Source organism: Cucumis melo, chromosome 3 (assembly GCF_025177605.1).
Source record: "Cucumis melo cultivar AY chromosome 3, USDA_Cmelo_AY_1.0, whole genome shotgun sequence".
Lineage (NCBI taxonomy): Eukaryota > Viridiplantae > Streptophyta > Magnoliopsida > Cucurbitales > Cucurbitaceae > Cucumis > Cucumis melo.
This window is the reverse complement of record NC_066859.1, coordinates 28,565,457-28,590,340: the sequence shown is the minus strand read 5'-3', so window position 1 is coordinate 28,590,340 and position 24,884 is coordinate 28,565,457. Positions and strand designations below refer to the sequence as shown.

Sequence of the window (24,884 nt, the reverse complement as noted above, 5' to 3'; positions counted from 1 at the left end):
TTATTTTTCATATATAGTTTTTAAAACAATAAAGATTCATTTGGAGCCACTGACCTTAAAAGTATGGATTTCGATTTAATCCAGAGGAAATTTCAATAAAAATATAAATTTAGCTAAATCTGTATTATATGAAAACTATATAATAGGTCATATCGTATTCTTTAGTAAATACGGTACGAGTGCTATTTATATGCAAAGAGAAGAGAAGAAAGAAAGAAAGAAAAAGCGCGCTCGCCGCCCGGAGTGCAAAACCCGGTCTTACTTCGAACTGCGCGGGAACATGCCGTCGGAGACACTTTAGAGGGGGTTTCTGAAAATTCTCCAAGAATCTTGGCTCATTTTCGCCGGAAAATGCACCGAAGAATATTATTCGTTTGAAACGTTCGTGCTCTCTCCCGTCACTGCTTGGACCGCTCGCATTCGAATTACTCCGGGTAAGCTATATGGATTCAGTCCCTTTTTCTATCAATTCGACCTAATAGAATCATTTTTTGCCATTGGTTTAGTACGCTTTTGTTGTTCACATGTATACACATTTGTTGATTTTGGAAATCCACCGTTGTTTCTGTCATGACTTCAGTGGTTGACATTGTCTGTATATTTTTCTTTGACCTCGAGCTTATTGTTAATTTATTATAGGAAGGATAACTGTTTGTTATAGATGGCAAGTGCAGGAGAACATCTTTCTCAACTCGATATTTCAGAGGAGGTATGAGGTTATCCTCTCTGCTTTCTGCCGTGAGTTTAGTGTAATTCAGGGCTTCCTCTTCTTTTGGCAAACGGACTGTTGATATTTCTGATTGCTAGAGCATTTTTAATTAACAGGAAAAGGACAAGCTCGTAGCGGAAGCTATTCGATATATCATATTCAAAACTCATCAAAATTCTGGATGTCCAATCAAAAGGGAAGAACTTACTCAGCTCGTAACGAAAAATTATCGGAATCGTGGATTGCCAGCTATTGTGATTGACGAGGCTAAAAGGAAACTGTCAAGCATTTTTGGTTACGAGTTGAGGGAACTTCAAAGAACACGGCCTTCATCCACTGGCCAACCGCATTCTTCCCAACAAAGTAAGAAATGATCAAACTTATAATATTACTTCCCTGATAATTGCTGTTGAGAATTTCAAGCGTTGGTGTGATTTCACTACTCTCATTATCAAATTTCTTTTTCCAACTGTGGCTTTTGCAAGTCACAACAGATTTCTTTTCACAAACAGGATATTGGTTCAGTCTTGTGATGAGTCAAAGCTAAAGCCATACGGTTTTTTCAAAATGAGATATCTTTTTGCAACTTTAGCACAGAAGAAGTGTCTAACTAGTAACTAGTACGTTCAAGTAATGATCTTTTGAAAATGTCCTTATGAGTAACATGATCACGTGGGTGAGAAGTGCCTCTTTCTTCCAAGTAATGATCTTGTCATCACTCCAGTCCGTGGGATGTGCATATGCTTCTCTACATTAAGTGTAGTTCAATGATCAGTTTATTACTCATGCTACACACTTTATCTCGAAAACCAAATGTCTAAAGATTTAAGTGTCCAAATTTAATCTCCTCCCAGATAGCCTAGGTTGCTGAAACTGTTTGTAAGTTCTTCTAAATGAACATCTGAGCTTCTTGACATACAATCCTCATTATTCAGTGCATCGTAATACAATTACCGGAACATTGGGGTCGGAACTTTTGAGCATGAAAGTCATTGTTATGGATTGTTGAAAGTCATTGTAAATTCAGTAGATCTGTAGAATTTTGAATAGGGTTATTCGATTATAAGTTTCCTTAGTAGATGAAGAAGCCCTTATTTCATCAAAGGAATAACTGTTATTTAAATCTTAAAAAAGAGTGTTTTGGTTCCTCAAAACCCATGTCCTTATTTACTTATAATTAAGGCTGCCAATCTTATACCTGCTGCCCATTTTTCGTCCTTTTAACATCTGAAATAGCCATCACAAGCTTTCAGCTGCTGGAATTACCCCGTACCCCCTAAAGTGGCTGTATTTTATTACTTCGAAGCCTCTAGAAAGCTCACTACAGCATAGAAATCCTCTCCTCAAGAATTTCTGTAGCCTTTGTATACATGGACCTCGGTGGTGTTGTATGCTTCATGGCTAGCCCTTGGTATCCTACTCTGTAGATCATTTCCATCTCTTATGGCTTGTATTGTAGTGTAGCTTTTATCTTCATAGATCTTCACAGATTTTCATCTATTACCTTTTTCTGCTTTATGGCTAGCCACTAATATTCTAGCTTTCAGATTACTTCCATCTGGCATGGCATGCCACAGCACTATTTCACTATTGGATCTCACTTTTACCTTGTCACTACACATTTTCTCAGACGTTGCAGATGCAAAATCCTATGTTCTCATAAGCAAGCTTCCTGCTGATATTTACAGAAAGTATGTTGAGGATGTAGATACTGCACACGTGACTGGTTTTACTTTTGTTGTTGTTAGTATCGTACATCTTGCTGGCGGCAAAATTCCTGAAGGTATGGAGTATGCTATCTTAACCCCATGCATGTAGCTTTGAGAGTGTAGAAGGACAACTTATGCTTGAAATGGATTTCATTCATGAACTTATTATTTCATGTAGTTCTGGAGATACCAATTTAGTAAAATGATGGAAGAATATTACTTGTCAGATAATGAAAATGCATTTATGTACTATCGATCGATTCAAAATATTTCACAGAATTTCTTAGGGCAAGAAATCCTATTTTTTGCTTCTCTTTCACCCTTTGTTTTATAATGGCATACCCTGCAGAAAGCCTTCGGCATCACTTGAGACGAATGGGGTTGTCTGAAAGTGATGAAAACCATCCAGTCCTTGGAAACATCAAGCATGCAATAGAGTTGGTTGTCCAGCAAAGGTCAGTAGACTCTGTACTATATTATTGGGAACTGCACTTGAAAATTTGTAAAGTAATTAGATGATCATTGAAGGTACAGGAAAAACTGGTTACTGGTTCCCTTTAACTTTTGCCTTGCTTTGTAGATATCTGCAGAAGGTCAAAGTGAACGCTCCTGAAGGCAATATTACCTTCTACGAGCTTGCTGAGAGAGCTACAGATGGACCAGTTAGTGAAAAGATTAAAGAATATGTAGCCCAGGTATGAAGCTTGTAGATTGAAAATAAAGGTTTTTGAGTAGTTACGGTATACATAGAAAAAATCCTCATTTTAATATATTTTTTTAATTTTCCATCTGAGAAAAGAAAAAGAAAATAAAAACTTAAACAATCATGAAATACAAAGTTCCCCCATCCCATTACGTGGCCATTTTGAATTCTGGCCAAAATGTTGACGAGTTTTCTGCCTGGAGGATATGTTTGGTATTGATCAACAACGGGATTATGAGAATAGGAAATCTTGGAATATAAGAATAGGATGGTTGGAAGCAGGAGTGGTCGTCGGTATATGAAATGGTATTTGCAGAATTTGATTTAATTTTTTTAATCATCTATTTCTAATTTAGATATTAAATTTTATTATTTTTATTAATATAATTTTGTATAATAAATTTAAAACTGAATAATTAAAACTTTTTTAAAAATAAGCATAGACGTTTCACAAATTTCCTCGTTTAAATTTATTATTCGTTTTTACTTTGAGGAAGACTTAAAAGAACATGAAGAATAAAGTCTCTATAACCTTATTGCCGAGCATTTTAGATTGTCGGCCACTATACAGGGTTTCAGTGTATGAAATTTTAGTTGTGCATAATCTCTTTAATCATAGGTCAAGAATTGTACATAACGTGGATGGTTGAATGGACGAATCAACGCTATTACGAATGATAGAAAAGTTTTGCGCAAGTAGCACAAAAGTGTACATAGTGTAGATGGTAGGATAGGAACATCAATGCTGCTATGAAATTATGATTTATGAGTGATGCCCCCTCCCTTTTCCCCTCCAAAGGATTTTTGGTTAATCTGTCTAATCTTTCTGACTTATGTTGAATCTAGTTTGCTCTTAGCTCATCGCTGTATATTTCCGACAATCGTGAAATGGCACATCAGATAATAATATTTGAAGCATGATTTCTCCTATTATAACTCTGTGTCAAGTAGCATGATTCATGTTCTTGCCTGGTTACTATACGACTCTCAAAGCAAACAATTTTTTAAAAATCCTTGAGATAGGTCACACCATTAACTATGGTTTTTTTTTTTTTTTTTTTTTTTTTTTTTTTTTTTTTTTTTTACTATTTGGTTTTTTATTTTCTAAAACTTAATTTTATGAACACTACCTGGTACCCTCACCTATGATATTCACTTTATACTTGAGCATATATGTTCTCCAGTGACTTTATGCCTATTATTTAATTTAATTGATCTTCGTGTTAAAATTTGAACTGCACTATGAAATTAAAAGATTTAAAAGTTTATTCATGAATTATCTTATCAGCATTAGCTATGCTTTTCCTGAATAGAGATGTTTATCCTCTGCAGATTGTCAACACAAATGTTACTGCCACAGACACCTAAGCTAACCAGTGTTGCAACGATCTGAAATGACCTCAAACTTCGCAAGCCCTGCGATTACTGGACGTTCCCAGAATTTATCTAGTTAACATATGTACCCAATACACGAATGATTCCAATTGAATACGTTGTATTCATTGCATTAAATACTGTTAGTTACTGGCCTTTAATATAGTAGGTGAGTTACGGTAGTAGGGGGAAAGAGCCCATCACGGTAGGTTTCAGCTGAACGGTTTGGTTCTACATATTTGGATGTGATTGTACATGGTTGGGCCGATTTCTCCATTCTCTTGACTTGACTACCACAATTTCTTCCGTTTTATTGCAATCACAAAAGCTGTTAACTTGTGCTATAAGTTGCTGCGAAATTGCACACGATTGGTTATGGCCTGATACAACTAGCGGAAAGTATCCATACCTTTAAAGAATTATCCTAATTTGAGAAAGTTCAAAGGAGAAAATCACATCAATTGCAAAATCATGAATGGTAGAGAGCACCATAAATATTGCAGCTGTGGGAGAACTGAAAGATGGCAAAAAGCTTCAAATAGAACAAATTCGAGGATTGCATCTAAACATTATACGAGGAAAATCTTCAACGATGGAAGATTTTGGAGGCCTTGAAATGAAATAACTATCTCACTTTACAACATTTAGTTGCCAAAATACGGATGACATTGGACAATGTTACAAATAAAAACCTTCAGTTAGCAGTTCAAACATAAGAATAGAACGGACACTGCCTCGGAACCTATGTGGCATTTGAAGCCGCACAAGCAAGAAGTTGCATAAAAGGGAGGGAAAGAGTGTTGGTTATTTCATTCCTATACACAAATTGGGTTCAGACATCATTTGCAGCAAATGCGTAACAAATTATGAACTAAATCCTACAACAAAAAAAATAATAATTGGATTAGGATGCGTATCCACGTTTTTACCTTTGTTCACACGATGTTGAACCCAAAAACTACTCAACAATCCAGAATGGCATTTTCTGCAGCTCACCGCAGTACCGTACCATAAACAATTTGATGCACATCAACAACATTCTCACTGGCACACCCGACTACTAGAGCTTGCATCACCGATCGAAACTGTGGCAAAAGACTTGGCCCATGCCTTCGCATTCATCGCCCCTCCTTGTAAATTGCTTCTCTTACAAGGATCCTTGAAATGGCTGAATAGCTGAATTGCTCCTTTCATGCACGTCAAAGGTCGTTCCCACAAGGTTCCCAATCTCATGTTCCTAAGGTGCCTTCGCCAAACATATCGAGCATATACTAAAAGAGTTGGGAAGAAAATATATACCAATCTCATTAGCACAAAGGCAGTAGCCAGAGCCAAATACGTCTCTTCCCGAAGTAAATTTTCTGGAGACCTGGCCCATGAAAATGGACAATTTTCTTGCTCGCTGTTATCATCATGCTTCTCCCGATTCCATACTTGTCCGATTCTATCGGGTGATATTTGATCCAGTGATGCAGTCTGAATGCCTATAAATCACAAGGAAACCATGACCACTAATAATATCAAACGATAGAACTAAATTTAACAATCTAGGCCCAGTAGCAATTAAGATTACTCATCGCATTTTCAATTAAAGCTAACCCAGAATTCAAATTTTGGACAATAGAATACATATTAATGCAACATTAATATGTTCACAACTTGCACCAATATGTGGGGGCCAGTAACTACTTATTAAAGCTTTTTATTGGTTCATCCAATGCCAGTGCCCTAAAATAAAGGGGGCTTTTCAAAACCACCGCAAGACCTTCAGAAAACCTATTACACTGTTATCAAAACCTAAAACATGAAATCTTATCATAAATCAATGTGTCAGGGACAACGTGTCCAAGAATCAAGATCCGACAACATATCATCATAAGCTTAAAATGAATATTAGCAACACGTCCCTTGGGCAACTTAGTTGTTTTTCAAAAATAAAAATGCAATCTATTAAGCAAAAAAAAAAATGCAGACAACATAACACGAGACTACACAGTTCCAATTTCTATGAACTCAAAATAAGTATACTTTTCATGGAAGCAAAACTTAGAGGCAGCATAAAGAAAAACCTTACCAGTAACATCGTTATAGAATGCAACAAGTGAAGAGAGAGTTCGAGAACCATAGTAGCGAGCACGCATTGTAGAATTTAAAAGGAAAAGTGTAGGAAAACCATGAACCCCATACTTTGAGAGTATGCTACAAGAAAAAATGGATTATGATCAGATAAGTAAAAAACAGAATCGAACAAAGCAAATTTGAAAAAGTGAGCTATGAAACCTTGGCCGGACAGCTGATTCCTGGATTGCAAAATGAGGGATAGAAGCATACAATGAAGACAGTATAGAAAAACTCGGCCTGAAAGACTTGGAGAACGGGCACCAAGATGCATAGAAGAGCACTGAAACGTATTCGTAACGGTTACTATGTACCATATTCAGTGCCATTTGTAATGAAGCCTCATCTCCCTTCACCATAAGAAAAAAACAAATAATTAAGACTTAAGAGTTATTATCCTGACAAACATTACAGTCTGCCTCCACCCCTCCATCCAGTATACATCAAAGAGTAAACTCAAAACTCCAGCCACCAAATTCAATGTGAAGAACAAAAAAATCCCAATTCTTGCAATTGCACCAACAAAAACAACTGATAAACAAGCAAGAACTTCAGAAGCAATAATCCTTAGGATCCATATTCTTCTGAGCTTTGTTCAGTTGTGTGCTCCATAAATAAACTGACAATAACTTGACTAAAAGAGGTAGAAAATCTATAAATCTTCTTATAAACCACAATTCAATGATATGACTAAAACGGGTCAAATCCACATCCTAGAGCGAGGTAGAAGAAACCCTCTACCAGATAGCAAGCAACGATCTTAACTGCATACAATTTCCTTGAGATTAGCCAAAATTAAAAGAAGAAGGTTACCTCAGAAACACCAATAAATTCATAGTGGCGAACATCGCCGTGAAAAGGGCAGTTGGAGTAGGAATCCCTAAAACGAAAGATCGTGTCGAGAAAAGATTCAGCAGGACAAAAAGGAGGTGAATCGGGAGCCCTAACCGAGTGAGCGAGACCCAAGAGGAGGGAAAAGAGAAGAATTCCAATGACCCAGAAGCCGGGGTTCCTCATAATCATAGAAAAAGAGAAATGGAAGAAGAAAAGTGGAATCAGAAGGGGAAGGGAGAGGGAAACTGACAGAAACAAAGAGAGAAACGCATTTTAATGAGATCGAGGAGGATCTGATGGGGGAATAAGCATCTGGGGGAGCGAATTTGTTGAAGGAAAATGAAAAAGGAAGGGAATTGAAAGGTGGGTTAATGGCGGATGGATGAATGGATGAAGAGATAAGGAAGGAAGGCGGTGCGCAGTGCGCACAGCTTTGCTTTGGAAAGGACCGTCTCTGATCTGTCTCAACGCGCTCTCTCTTCTCTTCTCTTCTCCCTCCTCTCCTCTCCTCCCCTCCCTTTCCTCTCCATATTATTTTTCTTACATTTAGGATTTTTTAGGAAAATGGTTTTCGCGGATAAAACTGTGTAAAATATTTATAAATGTTGTAAAATAAATTAAAGATGGTCCTACATTTGGAGATATATAGTAAAAATTACGGTTGATTTAAATTCACTTGACAATATAAATATAGTTTAATTAATGTAAAATTATATTACCAATTTTTATATCTAAAATTGAATATTCTCATTTTTTAGAATAAAAAAACTAGCAATATTTGGATAACATTATTGAATTTATAAATTGAATCTCTAATTTTGAGATAGATAATGGTACTAATATAATTTAACTAATGTATGGATACGAGTAGTACTATGATTGGAGAATGGTACTCTTACTTTTTATTAAAATATAATATGCTTTTTTCCTAAATGAAGAGAAGGTAATTTACTATAATATTTTTAAATAAATTATTTTAATTATAAAAATATTCATTAATATATATATATATATATATATATATATATATATATATATATATATATATATATATATATATATATATATATATATATATCATTGAAATTGAAATGTCAATATCAATAAAGCTATCGATATTGTAATCATTGATAACAACCAAAAATTAGGTTAAATTACAATTTAGTTTATGAATTTTGAGGCTTGTATGAATAAATTGTTAAACTAATAAAGAAAAAATTTAAACAATAGAAAGATGTCTAATAGATCCTTAAACTTTAAAAATGTTAAATAGGTTTGAAGTTTTATTTGTACATGGATCACTAAGAGATTCACCTTCTAAAATTAACATCTCTACTAAACCCAAAATAGGATGCTAAGCTTTTAATATAGCGTTCAATAAATTTGTGATTTTTTTAAAGAAAAATTATGACAAACGGGTCAAAGACATATTAGATATATAATTACAATTTCAAAGACTTATTCTTCGTAAAATTCAAAGTTAAAAGACCTATTAGATATCTTTTAAAGTTAAGTGGCTTATTAGATATTAAGTTCAATATTTAGAGATTGATTGGACCTATTTGATGCAAAACCGAGGGTATAGTAACTAAACTTTAACTCAAACCTAAAATCTAGCTTAACCACATACTTGGCCATGACATAAATTATAAAGTTAATATGTTAGAGGATAGAAATCCTATCTTTAAAAAAAAAAAAAAAAAGTTATCACCAAATCATTGCCATCTACGCCTTTCCTAAAATTATAATAAATCTTGCACTTACATGAAATCAAGTTCGTAATATTTTCTTTGAGCATAAACATTCAAAATTCAAATAAATAAGAATGGTAAAGGACCCAGTCAAAGAAATAATTCATACAAACATAACGATCTAAAGACCTGAGGAACTCCTTGGCAAGATTGACAATGAAATTGTTAATGAACTTTTACGATACAAGCAGATAAAACATGAAAACTTTGTTGTGAAGGCTTGTGATCAAGAAATATATCTTCAAACAAAATCAAGGAATAATAGGAACAAAGTGAGTGATTTTCCAATGAAATAAATTCAAGCAAATGAAGAGTACAAATCTTGTTACAATTACACAGCCCAATTTGGCTCAAGCACTTGAGTGGTTTGAGCAAAGGGATAGTCCAACTAAAAATCAGTTTGATGAGATACTAACTATTCACACTATTTTTTCCCTACTTGAGTGACCAAAATTGTAATCTTAACAACTCCAATAAGCAGCAAGGTGTGTAAGTAAGAGCCATGACTTGAGATATTTGAGTATCAGCATCAATAGACCCTCGTCGTCTCTCTGGTGAGAGCAAAAGTTTCCAGCCAATTCTATCTAGAAAAGGATTCAAAATCATTCTCCTTCGTGATCTAGGTTAATCTTAACCAATTGCTAAAGAATCTATACACTTCAGCTTAGTCTACATTTCCGCCCTCGTCTGCTTGAGCTCCTAAAGAACTATGATCCTGCAATGGAATTTTAGACATTATTAGTAAGGTCATGAAGAAAACAAAATCAACTTCCATAAGAGTAGTTCTTTTCCTTTTTCCTTCCCCTATAATGAACCAAACTTCCATCGAGAAAATGAAAGAGTAAAAGGGCAAACAAAATAGAGCCTACCTAAGCAAAGGGAGAGGCTCTAATAAAGTAAAATAAAACCTCTATCAAATAATTAAAACGCTTCTGTCTTGGTCACTGGGAATGTCTTGTAGAGGAAACACTTTTCTCGTAGTCTAAAAGCTACTAATTTTTGTAAACATGGGCGTATGACTAAAAAAATCAATCCACCAAACTGATAAATTAACAGTAACTGATTCTTTATGAAACATGAGTCAGCCGCTACTAGGTAATGGACACAGGTTAGATTTATCACAACGAACACCACAGATATTATCTGCAAATACTTTCATTATATCTTTCCAAAGAACTTCCTTTTGTAGCACAGCCATCTAAATCCATTTGTTGATGAGGACCGCTCATTTCTTATTAGTTAAACAGTTGCTTTCATAACCAAAATCACCCCATCCCATACAAGTCTTTTATTGTCTTTCTGAATGCTAAAACCCATGGATGAGGCCCGGCTGAAAGGCAAGATGCTTTTGAAAGTCAAGAGTTCAAGCTACATAATGAGTTTTGAAAGCGATTATAGACATTTGAGCATTACCTTGCAGGAAAAAACAAGGTGTATAGAAGCTAGTCAAATCATTCAGGTTATCACATTAGTCGTAATAAGAAATCTTATCGATCTTCTCCCGTTTTCCAGCTATAATTTTGGAGAGATAAATAACAGAGGAGACGTTTTGAAAACACTGATTGGGCTCTAGGGGTTATTCTCCACTCCCTTGAAAATCCAAGCCTTCTTCCATTTATTTCATCAGGCAAATACTCACTCTATAGTCTATAACAGATCCAAAATACAGAGAAAGTAGGGTGTCCAACAAAAGGGATACCAAGATAATTATAGATGCTTTTCTTATTCATGACCTAGTACAACAACCCACAAACATCCTCCAGGTAGTTCCATTCAATGTGCCTTTCTGAAATTTTCCTCACATTAAATTCCGATTAGCACATGCTTCCTCGAGGTATATTGTTTAAATTGAATATTTAAATTTGATGAGGAATTATTTCCTTCTACTAAAATAATTGAGTAGTTTCTCGTAGAATTAATCATCTATCACTTTAGTAATGATAGATGTCTATTTGGGTTGTCACAATCAACATTTTGTTATTTTCATGAATATTTTCAACAGTTTTGTTATATTCCAAAACAACTCTTTGAATTAACTGTCTTGTTTTTTAAAACAAAAACAAAATAGGGAAAATTCCCCATCAGAAACACCCACCCCAATCCCTGCTAAATTAATGAGAAATTTGGTAGGGATGGAGAATGAAATATAAGTGAGGACAAGAATAGGAATGGATAATTGGATCAAATCGTTAACTACATTTTTATTTTTCATTTAATTTCAATTTATCATTAAAAAAAATATTAATCATAATAAATCAACTAACCAATCAACCATACGACAACATCATGTAACAAAAAGTAGGGTTTGAGCATCCATTCTAGCTAAAACCTAAAGTTGACTGACCATTTATCACTCTTAACATTTACCTCAACCAAAAGATCAGATGTTAGAATTCCCATTCAAGTATTGTTGAATTAAAAAGAAAAACAAAAGTCACCAAACACACCGTTATAAACAAAATAGAAAAAGATTAAGAGATAACAATATAAGTAGACCACTATGCAGCTTCTTCTTTCCTATTTTTGAAATTTGAAAAACATAAATAAAAGGATGATATTTTTAAGAAAAAATATTTTAAATTTGAGAGATAATTAATAAATGTTAAATTAAATAACATAATCATATAATCATTATGAATATTCTGTATAAAAACAATATGTAAATAGATTTTTAATATTTTAAAACAACAATCGACGGAAGAGAAAATAATTATCAAACAATTATCGTTCTTTTTTAGTAAAAACAAATTGCTCCATATAACTTTACTTTTCATTTCACAAAAATAGGAAATGAAAACAAAAACAAAATGTGAAACAAGAAACAAGAATATTACCAACAGACAAGCATATAACCATTTAAGATCAGCAAAAAATAGAAAAGAAACCACTTCTAATGCCATGCCTTTGTAGCTTCACAATGAAAACTACAATTTACTGATCTACAAGAGATTCCAAGTTACTTAGAGGATGTTTGAAATATTGAATTGATTGTTATAGTTTTGTGTTATAATAGTCCGTATTCTGGTCCATATAGAAAATAGTAACAAAGAAAAAAGATAGAATGACTAAGAAATAATAAACACTATAACAAATAGAGACTTAATATAATACTATCATAGTTTGGTTACAATTAGTTGAAAACACCAACTATTATAATTGGGGCCCCAAACATGGAACCACCTATTGAAGTTGGGGGCGAAACACCCCAGGGTTTTGCACAAGAAAAAGTTTCTTCCATTCAGTTCAGGTAAAATTAGTGAACATTTTGACTTTATATATGGATAATTAGATAGTTTGATAGAGCTAAGGGTTTAGATAATTGGATAATTCAGTGTTGGTAATGCACTTAAGAAATGTCTCTTTCTCTTTTTGTTGTCGTGATAGAAATCGAGTTGCTCATTTGGTAGCTCGTCATGATGCTAGTTTCTCTAGTTTGATACTTTTGTTTCCTTAGGTGATTGTAGAAAAAGTTTTGCTAACTTCCCCAGTAAGATGAAGCTATCTTAGGGGACCTTTTGTGTTCGTTACCCCCTTGGTTTTGGGCTTTTTTGAAGTTTGTTTCTTTCCCATAAAAATCTCTTTATATGGAGGTTGTTGATGTGAAATTAACCGTTTAAATGGACTTTAACGGTGGAAATTGATTGTTTAATTAAAAAGCTAATAAAATTAATTTTATTAAAGATGTGCATCGGTGGTCAGAGTCGATTTTTCGATCATTCAGCTAACAATGTCAGTTTAGTAAATGTTCAAACTGACCGTTGACTATCAAAGAATAAAAGTTGAGCAACTATGATGGTTGGTTTAGTTCTTTAAAATACTTTAGAAATACTTTAGAGATTTTTTATTTCTCCAAACTGACCTTTTGATCCACCCCTCTTCTTTCCAATCGACTAACTTTGGTTCAATCGGACAACTCATTTTTCTTATCTATCACACTCACCCCTAAATTTTATTGTATCGTATTTTAAGAAAAACAAATGAATATGTATAAACCTTTAGTCTTCCCAAGGTGAGTATCATGATAAGTGTTAATTGTGTGCATTTTGTATTGTATTGTTTCTTTTACAAAAGACAAACGATTTTGTCGATTTGAGCATTGCTTCTTAACCGACCGAACATACATATAACATCTAACCAATTGACCAAAGCCAATTCAGTCACTTTTTTGTCGGTCGACTCAAGTTTTAAATTCATGCTCGCCCCAACCCCAATTTTTATGAGAGAATATCACTTGGCTAAACAAACTCATTGTTAGTCGCATTATCTATATTCTATGATTATCATTTGTCAATGGATATGTAATGCTACTAACACATAGTTTAGACAATCTAGATGGTGATTTTAGAGGTGAGCAATAGAGACCAACAAATGAGTCGATAGACCGGTTGGAGAGCCCAAAAGGCTCTAACCAGTCAACTTTAATTAGTATCGTTTTTTTTTTTATAAAAAGGGTATCTAATGCTATCAGCAATAACATCAAACCGGCTCCAGCCTTTCTAATCCTTTGTGGTAGTTACCTCCTACCTACATTATCTTATCTTCCTCTCCATTTCCCTTTTTTCAATCATTTGTAGTAGTTACCTCCTCCCATCATTATACTTTCTTCTCTTCTTCTTCTTTCTCTTTTCCTTGACCATGTTTCCTGGTCTCTCCAACAGTTCGTTGAAGTTCTCCCTTCATGTTGGTGTCAACCAAACTCGATCAACTGTCAATGTGGTCATTTAAACAATGTAACCAACCACAATGGAACCAAAGCAAGACATTGGCATGTCGGTGGTCAGCACCGAGTTGAGCCAAAGAACGATTTTGATCAACTGACGATTAACCTAACACTATAGTTAGGAAAGGTCGACTTATACTCTACTTAAGCCCTCTACCAGCTAGCAATCTTCTTAACTAATAATAACATTTCTAACCTCTATCCAACACTATATAATAACACTTGTATGAAAATGTTAATGTCTAAATATATATATTTCAAAATCTCAATAAGACTCATTTAAATGAACAAATAAACATACAACTAAAGTAAGTTATAACTTTTCATAACCAATAATATGTAAACATGAGTGATAATTAGTTGATATTTTTGTTACCATTTACTCAAATATTCTATAATATAATAGAAACGCCAATTCACTACTAATATTTAATATTATTTATTTTAATTAATAGAAGTAGATTTGGGATGAAATATTATCAATAAATCTAGTGGAGACACACCCTACAACAAATAAATCTTATTCTCACAAATTAATGTCTCAAACAAGAGCATGCTCATAAAAATTCATGTCTTCTCCACATTATTAAACTTTTATCGACACGAGGATATATTTTACATTTCTATAGGTTTAGCTTTGACATTTTCATCATATTATAAAAAGAAAATTTATGCAATGTAAAAGAAAATGTACTAATATATGTAATATAAATAATAAACGTGTTAAGTTATTTAAAAAATGTAAAATTTGTAGGGGCATCTTCTAATATAATAAAATAAACTAAAATATTTACGAAATATACCAAATTTACAAATTTCATCGATATCGATATCAATCAGTATCTATCATTAATAAAATTTAAATTCTTTTTTTATATTTAATAATTCCATAGTTTTGCGGTTCAATAATTTTCCAAACTTTTAACTTTAATGTCTTTTTAAATTTTTAAATTTTTTTTTTAAAAATTCCAAAAATAATCAAAACATGATTTTTTCTTTTACTTTTTACATTTATTTTTATTTTTATTTTTAATTTGAGATCTCAACACTTCAATCCACATTCACATTTCAAACCTTGTTCTTGTTTAACTTTCTAAAGAGAAATGTCATGATAGCACTAAAAATAAAACTATTTAGCAAAAAATTCAAATGAGCAATAAAAAATTTGATGAATTTTTTGGTAAATAATTTCAATAATTTACTGATTTTTAAAATACTCATTTTCTAACGTATGAATAATTTAGCGTGCCTGGATTTTTCCCCTTTCCATTTTTGTTTTATCCAACTTATTTTCTTTTTAGCCAATTTTTCTTTTTTTAAAAAAAGTTATTTGAAGCTTGGATGAGATGGCTTAGTGCATTGTACGGATTGTTCGAGCATCCAATCCAAACATCACTTCAAATCCTTTAGAAAACACTGGACCCCACATTTACACATCGACGCTGACACTTGGCCTACACGCTTCCAAATAACCTTTCTCAGACATATACTTGCGTTAAATTTATACATAGACATTCTAAGGAAATCACATTAAAAATACCATGTCACTATTTTCCAAAAAAAAAAAACCATGTCGAACTTTCTACTTAAAAATACCACATATCTCTTGGCCCCAATTAGGTTCAAACTAGCGTGAATATATCAAACAATTATACTTACTTAACATAAGAACCACAAATTAATTGTGTTTCTTTCTTTTTTAACAAACTAGGTGAATATTTGGGTACAAATAAAATTTGACCTTTTGTTTATTTTTAATATATTTTCTTCCCTTGTTAGAGGTATACATGGGTTGGAATTGAATTAGGGAGATTTTTAGACCAAACGAAATATTCAGATTGGTCAAATCAGCAACACAAATGACTAAAATAGGATTTTCGATCCAATTGTGTTGAACTGTCATGGTTATATATTTATTTTCTTTTCTTTTTTTAAGTATATTTTTTATTAACCTAAAAAGTAAGTTATAATATATAAATTTTAATAATATTAAAAATTAAAATTGAGTTGGATTAACCCAAATTTTAAAAAATGTATCCAAACTCAACGCAGAAAAACATAATAAAAATAAAAATCAACTCAACCCAACCCAAAGAAAAAACTAACCCAACCCTTAGTTGGGTAGTCCAAATGGTTATTTAAATATCCCTAGTTCTCACTCCCCTTATTTCTCTCGTTTTCTTCTTTTCTTCACGCTATGGGGCTGTCACTCTGTTTGATCCCTTTCTTTGTTCTTTTATCCCTCACGCTCTAAACTGAATCCTTTGCGAGGCCATTGAACTCAAGAAGCGGTAAGAACATTTTGATCATAACTTCTTCACTCACCACTAAGTCCTATAGAATAAATCACTATAATTTTCGACCAAAAGTTCTAGTCCCTCTATTGCACTTGAAAGGACCAACATTGATCCTCACAAAAATAGCTTTTGTACTCTGCAATTACGTGAAACATTGTTGACCTCTTCAGGGGTGATTTAGAGACATAATCCCGTCAATTCACCTAGCTTTCTCTTGAGTGAACATGATTAGTTGAGTGCTCTGACTAATGTCTTGTAAGTCAAAAAAAAAAATACTTCAAACATTTCACTAAGCCATCTAATCCTAATTTATCATATGATAAATTTTTTATTTGTTTTTTAAATTATTTTAATTCTTTTTTAATGTGAGTGATGAGCAGGGAATCATATGGATGAGTGCATCTCTCCTCCCAAGTATTATCCTAATAAAGTTCACTAGTTAGCAAAAAGCTCGAAAACTTAATTTGAAAAAGCAGATCAAAGTTCATTAAGACCCTAATATGGTTAATTTGTCCATATTACTACTAATAAAGTAGTAATAATAATAATAATAATAATTCAACCTCATCTGAGCTGACTTTATTCCAATCCAATTCATCCCAAAACCATGGCGTAGGTTTTATTACGAGTATAGAGCCGGACAATGAAGACACCGAACCTCGAATCTGGTGCACCCAAGTTTTAGCAAAAACTTTTTCACGGATTTCAAGGGCATCTCATCAACAACTTTACCATCCATTTTAATTTCATTTTCCAAGTACTGTTGAAACTTGAAAGTTAGTTCCGACATTTTCCTCCCACAAACAATCAACTACCGAACTTCCGCCAACACCACAATCTTAATCTTCCAGCCAACCAATTGTCCACAGCAGATTCCCAGATGCCTATACTACGAGTTAACATTCACAGTGACAATTCAACCAACAAGCTCAAGGAGTTAGAGCTCGAAGGAATAAAGTTGTTACTACCCTTTTTGTTTGATCAAGGGAGTTAATGGCCCACCCACAACTAAAAAAAACATTACTTTTATGTTTTCATTAACTTATTATAAAGCAGACTCCACTACTGACAATTTTTCAGGCCCCATAACTTTTCAGACTTAAGAACTCCGCTCATTATCCCAAATGTGCAGCTGTATATTTAGCCAGGACTTCAACAATAATATGGAGCAGCCTCGAACTGAACTAGCAAATATAGAGCTCAACAATATTAAACCTCAAATAATACCCAAGAATCATGCAAATAATTCTTTAAAGATGTCACGATGTCAAAATCATCTCCTCCGACCCTCAAATAAAACTTGTGGAAGTCTGAACTACAAATAATGACCCACTCTTCCTTGCTCTATAGGGTGTTCTCTGCAACCTACTACCATCATTGCATAGCATCTTCTTTGTCCAAAGTATAGCTTTTACTTATCTGCTTCACGAAGAGATTTCCCTGAATGATTAATCCTCCCGGAACTAAATTGAGAGTAATCTAAGACTCGAAGGATCACAAAATTTGAAACTTGATTAAGTGGAAACCAAAACTACAGTTCGGATATCCCCATTCTTGCATTTTACTGATGATACTCGATATTTAAGAATGGATGGAAGATTTTGATTGAAGTTGTGGAATTTTATAAGAAATTCTGAGGTTCGAGAGATGAATAATTCTAGAGTGGATTGCGGACAACTCAAATTTCCACACAGAAGCCAACTTTTGCAAAGGTATGGATATGTCGACATCTGGGTCTGTCCCTAATATACTTGAAAGATCTTTTCAGGTAATGTGAACACTCCTTATTCCGTCGAAATTATAGCTTACGTTAGAGATGAAATGGAGCTCAAGCGAAGGAAGAAAAACAAGGACACAAAATATCCCTGTTGATGAAGATTTCTCACGTACGATTACCCTGCAATATTTGATTATGTTGAAATTTATAGGATTTGAAATCTTGGATATGTTAACCCTATGGTTTGAACTCATTCTCTTTGAGCCCATCTAAATGGACACTCCATCTATACGAAAATTACTATGTTCTTACAATAATTTGCTTAGTTTCTAATAAAAGCTTCTTAAACAAAAGTTCAACTTAGTATTAATTAATTGCATAAGAGCTAAGTTTACTCAAATTGAGGTGTTTTTGGTAGTTGAGTCTTGGTGACATTTTTTATTTTGAAATGAATTATTGTACTTCTAACTCCTGTGGTATGGTATACTAAAATTTCAAGAAACCTATAGTTGGGAAAGGATTGATTCTAACAGTTAACCAAATATCTGGGATATCTAATTGGCTAAATGTCATAAGTTCGAATCACCCTAATGGTAGAACTCATAAATGAAAGGAGTCTAATTAAATCAGGAAATCTGGTGGTAAATTTCAAGAAATTATAACATCAAAGACAAAATGGTTGAATTATGAAAAAACCAATAAACTAATAAGTAAAAAACGAAAAAAAAAACAAGTCAGACAATTTACAAACAAATATTACCAAAATATATAAATTCACATAGGAAGAGGCACAGCATGTATGACAATAGTGTAAAACAAAAGCAAAAATACACGCATGCACTTCAAATGAAAATAAAATTAAAAAATAAAAATTTTGAGAAAGAAAATAACAAAGCAACGTTCAATGGAAGAAAAAGAAAATGGAAAACCTAAATAATTACACAATAGATGATTAACAAAAAATGTACTTTTTTACAAAACAAAAAAAAAATTGAAAAAAAGAAATTGGAAAACCTAAATAAATAACGAACATTGCATTTTTTTATTGTTAACAAATAAGATTCGAAAATCAAAATACTGTTATCGAAGCATTTTCTTTCTTTCTATCTATATATCTATCTGTTTCATGAGAGGTTCAAAAAATTATTTCAATAAATTTGGAAAAGAAAAGGCAAATAATATATAAAATATAGCAAAGAACCAGAAATCAAATTTAAAGAACGAACAATTCCACAGTTTATCTTACATCTAAAGGTAGGTCGAAGCGACCAGGTTCACAGCATTACCATTACGATCTCCTCCTCTGCCGCCGCGCCCGCCGGTTTATCGCTTCCGCTTTTGAATTCCGGAGCCGCATTTCCATTGCTCTGAACAAACCGATTGCTATCCTTCCGCGGTCGTCCTCTACGACGCTTAATCGGAGCGTGACTGCTATCGATAACATCCACAGGAATACTCTGGAAGATAGCGTAAGAAGAATCCGGTACCGATTCATCGTAAGTATGGTTAACAAGGACCAGGTCTTCATCTCCGTCGCCGTGACTATCGTTGACGGCACAATGAGAATCTCCAACAAAGAGTTGATTAAAGAGATGAACAATTTGAGCGCTCTCTGTATCGAGGCGGTCGGAGGATTGAGGGCGAATTGTGGAGGAGGAAGAAGAGGAAGAAAATTGGGGTTTGCGAGGGGCTAAACGGAGACGGGAATAGGTTTGTTTTCGGCTACCGGCGGACTCGTTGAAGACAGATCGATCGATTTTGGGGATTAGAACGTCGTCTTCGTTGTTGGATTGGGAGGTTGAAGAAGAAGATGAGGAGGAGGAGAAACGGGAAAGACAATGGAGCTCGGATTGGGAGAGGAGACGGAGATCTATAATCGGAAGAGGATTCATGCGGTAACTATCGTTGGAAGAGGAAGGAACCATAGTTGTGGAAGCCATAGATATGGCATGAGATTCTGAAAATTGCGGAAAAAAGGGAGGGAGAAGCCGAGAGGTAGAGGGAAAAGCGAAAAGCAGAAGCGCCACAGTTAAAAAGAGAGGAACCGGTTTGAAATTGGGCCTTGGCCCAATTTATTTCTGATGGGTCGGCCCACTTTCTTTTCTCATTAGGCTTTCTTCTTTTTCTGAAAAATTTACGATACCGACCCGATCCAACGAGAAAGGATATTAATATTACTCGAAGAGAAAATAGCGAATATATGTGTTGAATAAGAAATTTTGGAACCAATCATAAATTGTCACATCATTTATTAAAATAATTATATTTGGGATTAACTAAAAATTGGCATGTGTCCCAAATTAAATTTAAAGACAAATCGGACAATTCTAATTATCATACATTTAGGTCAAATTAATTATTTTGATTGCTAAAATTCAATTGAGCCCAAAAATAAGCTTAATTTAGCCTAAAATAAAATATGACCCAAATCCATGTGATTGAGCCCATGGTATGGTCCATGGACCAGAACAAGCTCAAGTCCATAAAAGCCCACCACAAAACTCTATAAATAGAGGAGTTCTCTTCAATTGTGGGGTTGGAAATTTTTGACTCCAGAAGTTCGAAGATTGAAGCTCCTTTGAAGATAGATTGAAGCTCTTTCTTCCAAGACTTCAACTTCAAGAACACCAAGCTTCTTCGAAGATACAAACTTTCTTCCAAGACTCCAACTCCAAGAACATCACGTGCTTCGCTTCCTCAAATATCGAACCACATCGCATCAAATCAACAAAAATACAACATCAACACAAGTTCAACTCCACGAATCAAATTTCTCCGGAAATCTCGTATGAACAATATGTTTATATCTAAATTCAACTAGAACTTCGTAGAGGTATCCTATAATTGTCAAGTTTTTTTTTTGTACTTCAAAACAATTTCCATTCCAAATCTTATAAGTCATACATCTAGATGAAATCTTTAAAAGCTAAGCCAATATAGGTTCTTTATATGTTCGTCTTCATTCCTTTTGAATCTTGCATTTCAAGTTTATAAGTTGGCTGACGATAATAGAATTTCTTGAAACATTAACCAATTGGGGGTGGCAAGCTACATGCATGCTCAACTCCTCGATATCATATGTTAAATCTTACGTCAATCTCATTAAGTGAGAGGAAGGTAAATTGATGATTTAATAACATGATCGAACAACTCTCGATTATTGTTATTTTGTTCCTTGAATGACTTTGATGCCATTGCAACATGATTGACCGTTTAATTCAAGATTCGTTGATTTTACTTTGTAATAAGATAATCAAATAAAGATTCATTTGAATCATAAAACATTAAACATCTAATTATCATACATTGACACAACTATAATAACTCAAGCTGGGTGTGTACAGTTTGGGATGGGTCCTTCCATCCTTGCAAGTGATTGTAGTCCAAAGTTTCCATTATCGTATCAGATCAGCTTTTGTGAATTTTATGTGTTGTAAACTAGAAGCGTTTAGCAACTAATCTTAATTAATGCTCAATGAAATCCTTTATCTTCGAAGGAATGAATATAATAATCAATATGTTAAATCAAATTATATTTGGTTATTTCAATGAATGCAAACGTAAACGTGTACAATGAGCTGCAAGATTGGGTGAAGACACTACGAACCACTTCTTTGAATTAGCAATAATAATGTTAATGAAGCAATTGAAAGCAATGATGAAGAAGTAGTTACTCTTTTCATTATTGTTTAAAGACAATCGATGGTGGAATAAAACACGTTAGGATTGAGCAACGACCAATTCATTAATTATTTCGTTGTTAGTATCAATTTTTAGATATAAAAGAACAAACATACAACCATGGACTGTACGTCTATACATCATATAGTATAAGAAAAATATAAAAGAATCAAAGAGTTAGAGTGATCCAACCACACACAATATATATATTATAATGATCAAAGTAGAAGAATTTATATTCCATCAAAAGTTCATAAAGCTTAGCCAAAATACAGCAAATACTGTTGTTCTCATATGGGTCATGTGCATGTGTGGAAGCGGTATATATATATATATATATATATTATTATAGACAAAATAATGGCATTTCCATCAATCTGTCATAAACAAATTTAGTTGAAGCTATATTTATCAGAGAACATTGTATCTAATAATTTTATCAATCTAGAAATTCAATATCAGAATGATTATTGATTCATAATATATATACATATACACCAGCTCATTATATATCTCCACGATATAATCCAAGAAGAACGTTTAAATCTAACAGTGATTTTTGGTCAATTTTAACTTCTATTGTAGGGCAAATTTTGCATCTTGGTATCACAAATCAAAATTTCATGGATTGTAACCTAACTATCACCTTGTAAAAAAAAAGTACACAATAGACAAAATGTTAAAAAATAATTGAAATCAAATTCGTTGTTGTATGGAAAACATTGATTGAAGCATAGCTCTAGATTAAACAACTATGCAACCCAAAAGATAAACTTTCTAAATATAGGCTAAAGTCCCTAAATTACATGGAGTTCATCATCCACTTGTTAATTCCAAAATCTAAACGAATTTAGATTTAATAACTCAACTCAACAACGCATCATGAATATCTCTTAGAAATTTAGATGTCAAAATTAACAAAATAAAATAGAAATGTCTGAGACTAAAACCTAAAACTTTTTGTTTTAAAAAAGGATTCAATTAGCTGTGTGTGATGAGAGCTATTGTGTATATGTGTCTGTATGTATATATATATATATATATGTATAAGAAAAAAGGAAATGTTGATGAAAGTCAAAATAGATTGGGAGTCATCTTTTGGGTATGATAATTATGCAGCTAACTTCTTTGCACATGCAATAATGAGCGTGATTGAAGGCTTTTTTTTTTTATTTATTACTATTTTGTGAAATTTTGCTGCTGTTTTATTTGTCTTCAACTGCAAATGCATGGTTTAATTTAACTTTGTTGAACCATTCATCACTAATCAACCTTGATTAATCACTAGTTCAATCATGGTTTATCCATCGTTCTACTTAATTTAGTTTAGGGTTTTCAATTCCACTCGATTAAACTTCATCTATTGCAAGTTAAATAATACCATTAAGAAATTATTTTGTCAATTATAAGTATAAATTGAAAAACATTGTTTTATACTCATTGTATTTAAGAAAAATCAAGCTACCAATATTATTTTGATTCATGAAAACTAAGAAGGAGTGTTTTTTTTTATAAAAAAAAAAAAATCTTTCTTTTTAAAAAGATTGTTTGGAATATTTCAAATTATTATTTAAGAAAGATGAATATTATGGTAAAAATAAATTCGAAAAGAAGCTTAATATTTAAAATACTAATAACAATAATAACAAACTATCATCAAATAAATATTTTCTAAATTTAGAGTCAACTCAACCACAAGCGACTATGGATAAAAACAAAACAAATTACAAAGGAAAACTAAAATTTTGACTAAAATAATAATAAATATTTAGAAAGGTTGTATATAATTTTCGATTAAGATGACATTTTTTTTAGAAACAAAAAATAATGGGTTATTGACCATAATATCTATTTATAAAATGGTCAACTAATTTACTTTTTCCTCTTTTCTGTGAGTGTATATATGAATTCTTATATAAACGTCAACAAATTGAAAATAAGATATTGACGAATGGTATGTAGACTTTATTAGAATAATATAAATAAGATCAAATTTTTATTGAAAAAGTAAAATTAGACAAAAGTAGCAATATAATATACATATATATACACTGCCCCAACAAATAATTGTTATGGTCATTTATTGTTCTTTTAGCATCAATGCCTACCAACAATAAAATTTTCCACATCTTAGAAATACAATCGATTCAAATTGAAATGTATAATATATAGTTTAATCCATCATGTAGGTATAATTTTATGCTCAACATGCTATGAAACTTTCAGTTGTAATCAATTGAAGTAGTCCCAAGCTGATCAGCACAAATGGTTTTTGGCTATTTGTTAGGTCTGTATGTTAGTTTGACAACTTGTCTCAATTGGTTCGAGCTATTCTTAATCCATTTTATGTAACAGAAACTACGTTTAGTTCAATTAAGATGGCCTACAAAAAAAAAGGACTATGTAATGATTTGTTAAAATTCATGTTCATGATTTTGGTGGCGATTGTCTTTCTACCAATTTCAAATTTCAAATTATAGTTACGAAAACAAAAAGGATGATGGCTTTTAAAAGTTTATTATTGTGTTTTAGAATTTGGATGTATATGAATCAAATGACTTTTTTTCTAAAAAGAAAACTAAATAGTATAGACAGAAATTAAATTTGGATTATGATTGATTTTATTTTGATTATTATAAAGAACCAAACAAGTTTCGGTTTGGATTTTGTTTGGTTTGATATTGTGTTTTCAAACTTTTTGTTAACACAAACATCTCCTAATTGGAGTTGTTTGTTTAGTTGATAAAAAGTAGGTAGGTAAATTGGGTAGTGGTTGCTGTTATGATCAACCTACAATTAATTAAGAATTAAAAACCTCATTTTTTTTTTGTTTAGTCACACTTTTCTAATTACCTAATTAGCTCCCTGGCTAACACCAAACATATACTATTTTTTTTTAACATTAGCTGATGATTAAATACAAGAGACGTTTGTAAAAATAACAAAAAAAAAATTATGGTGATAGAATCCATGTCACAACATTTTCTAAATTGCAAAATAATTAAATTAAAAAATGGATAGTCATTTAATAGTTTTATGATAGATATCTAATTACTTGTTACATTTGCAATATGTAAAAAATAAGTGTCATGGACTGCTTGTCAAATGATACAATTTATCTGAAAACAACATAATGTAAAAGAATTTTCAAATATTGCAAAATTTAGATGAAAATTTCAAAATACGTTCGCTCTAAAAATTAGATTAAAAATGTATTTTAATTAAAATAAAATAATAAAGTAAATTTATAGTGGACATGAAAGACTTTTTA

The 24,884-nt window shown here is 32.5% G+C and overlaps 3 protein-coding genes across 9 annotated transcripts; 1 reads left to right on the top strand and 2 right to left on the bottom strand.

Annotated features, from left to right (window-relative positions):
• Window positions 1-164: 164 nt before the first annotated feature.
• Window positions 165-4,771, top strand: LOC103488065 (uncharacterized). 2 transcript variants are annotated; one of them, XM_008446618.3, is made up of 7 exons: window positions 165-434; window positions 662-709; window positions 826-1,072; window positions 2,340-2,492; window positions 2,768-2,873; window positions 2,999-3,113; window positions 4,454-4,771. In XM_008446618.3, exons 2-7 carry the CDS (start codon window positions 662-664, stop codon window positions 4,487-4,489), a joined length of 705 nt encoding a protein of 234 aa, XP_008444840.1. In that variant the 5' UTR covers window positions 165-434; the 3' UTR covers window positions 4,490-4,771. The 2 variants fall into 2 exon arrangements, with proteins under 2 accessions (XP_008444840.1, XP_008444839.1); XM_008446617.3 differs by having other exon boundaries at window positions 640-709.
• On the bottom strand, window positions 4,517-8,015 carry LOC103488066 (5'-adenylylsulfate reductase-like 4). 3 transcript variants are annotated; one of them, XR_007819517.1, is made up of 5 exons: window positions 7,427-7,997; window positions 6,776-6,963; window positions 6,570-6,694; window positions 5,425-5,979; window positions 4,517-4,846 (listed from the first exon to the last, which is right to left on the bottom strand). XR_007819517.1 is itself a non-coding variant. In XM_008446619.3 (4 exons), exons 1-4 carry the CDS (start codon window positions 7,634-7,636, stop codon window positions 5,537-5,539), a joined length of 966 nt encoding a protein of 321 aa, XP_008444841.1. In that variant the 5' UTR covers window positions 7,637-8,015; the 3' UTR covers window positions 5,113-5,536. The 3 variants fall into 3 exon arrangements, 1 of the variants encoding a protein (XP_008444841.1); XR_007819516.1 differs by having other exon boundaries at window positions 4,517-4,904; window positions 7,427-7,996; XM_008446619.3 differs by lacking the exon at window positions 4,517-4,846 and having other exon boundaries at window positions 5,113-5,979; window positions 7,427-8,015.
• Window positions 8,016-9,457: 1,442 nt separating this feature from the next.
• On the bottom strand, window positions 9,458-19,944 carry LOC103488067 (methyl-CpG-binding domain-containing protein 8). 4 transcript variants are annotated; one of them, XM_008446621.3, is made up of 2 exons: window positions 19,179-19,944; window positions 9,458-9,913 (listed from the first exon to the last, which is right to left on the bottom strand). In XM_008446621.3, the coding sequence occupies exon 1, from the start codon at window positions 19,870-19,872 to the stop codon at window positions 19,207-19,209; it is 666 nt and encodes a 221-aa protein (XP_008444843.1). In that variant the 5' UTR covers window positions 19,873-19,944; the 3' UTR covers window positions 9,458-9,913; window positions 19,179-19,206. The 4 variants fall into 4 exon arrangements, with proteins under 4 accessions (XP_008444843.1, XP_008444842.1, XP_050938297.1 ...); XM_008446620.3 differs by having other exon boundaries at window positions 19,219-19,944; XM_051082340.1 differs by lacking the exon at window positions 9,458-9,913 and adding an exon at window positions 13,568-13,903.
• Between the last annotated feature and the right edge of the window lie 4,940 nt (window positions 19,945-24,884).

Coding starts and splice junctions, on each gene's coding strand:
- LOC103488065 (XM_008446618.3), top strand. CDS start 662: ATGGCAAGTGCAGGAGAACATCTTTCTCAACTCGATATTTCAGAGGAG. Junction 710..825: donor AACTCGATATTTCAGAGGAG/GTATGAGGTTAT, acceptor TTTAATTAACAG/GAAAAGGACAAGCTCGTAGC. Junction 2,874..2,998: donor GAGTTGGTTGTCCAGCAAAG/GTCAGTAGACTC, acceptor CTTGCTTTGTAG/ATATCTGCAGAAGGTCAAAG.
- LOC103488066 (XM_008446619.3), bottom strand. CDS start 7,636: ATGATTATGAGGAACCCCGGCTTCTGGGTCATTGGAATTCTTCTCTTT. Junction 6,964..7,426: donor AATTTATTGGTGTTTCTGAG/GTAACCTTCTTC, acceptor CTTATGGTGAAG/GGAGATGAGGCTTCATTACA. Junction 5,980..6,569: donor ATTCTATAACGATGTTACTG/GTAAGGTTTTTC, acceptor TGTGATTTATAG/GCATTCAGACTGCATCACTG.
- LOC103488067 (XM_008446620.3), bottom strand. CDS start 19,872: ATGGCTTCCACAACTATGGTTCCTTCCTCTTCCAACGATAGTTACCGC. Junction 9,914..19,218: donor CAGAGGAGGAGATCGTAATG/GTAATGCTGTGA, acceptor ATTCCATTGCAG/GATCATAGTTCTTTAGGAGC.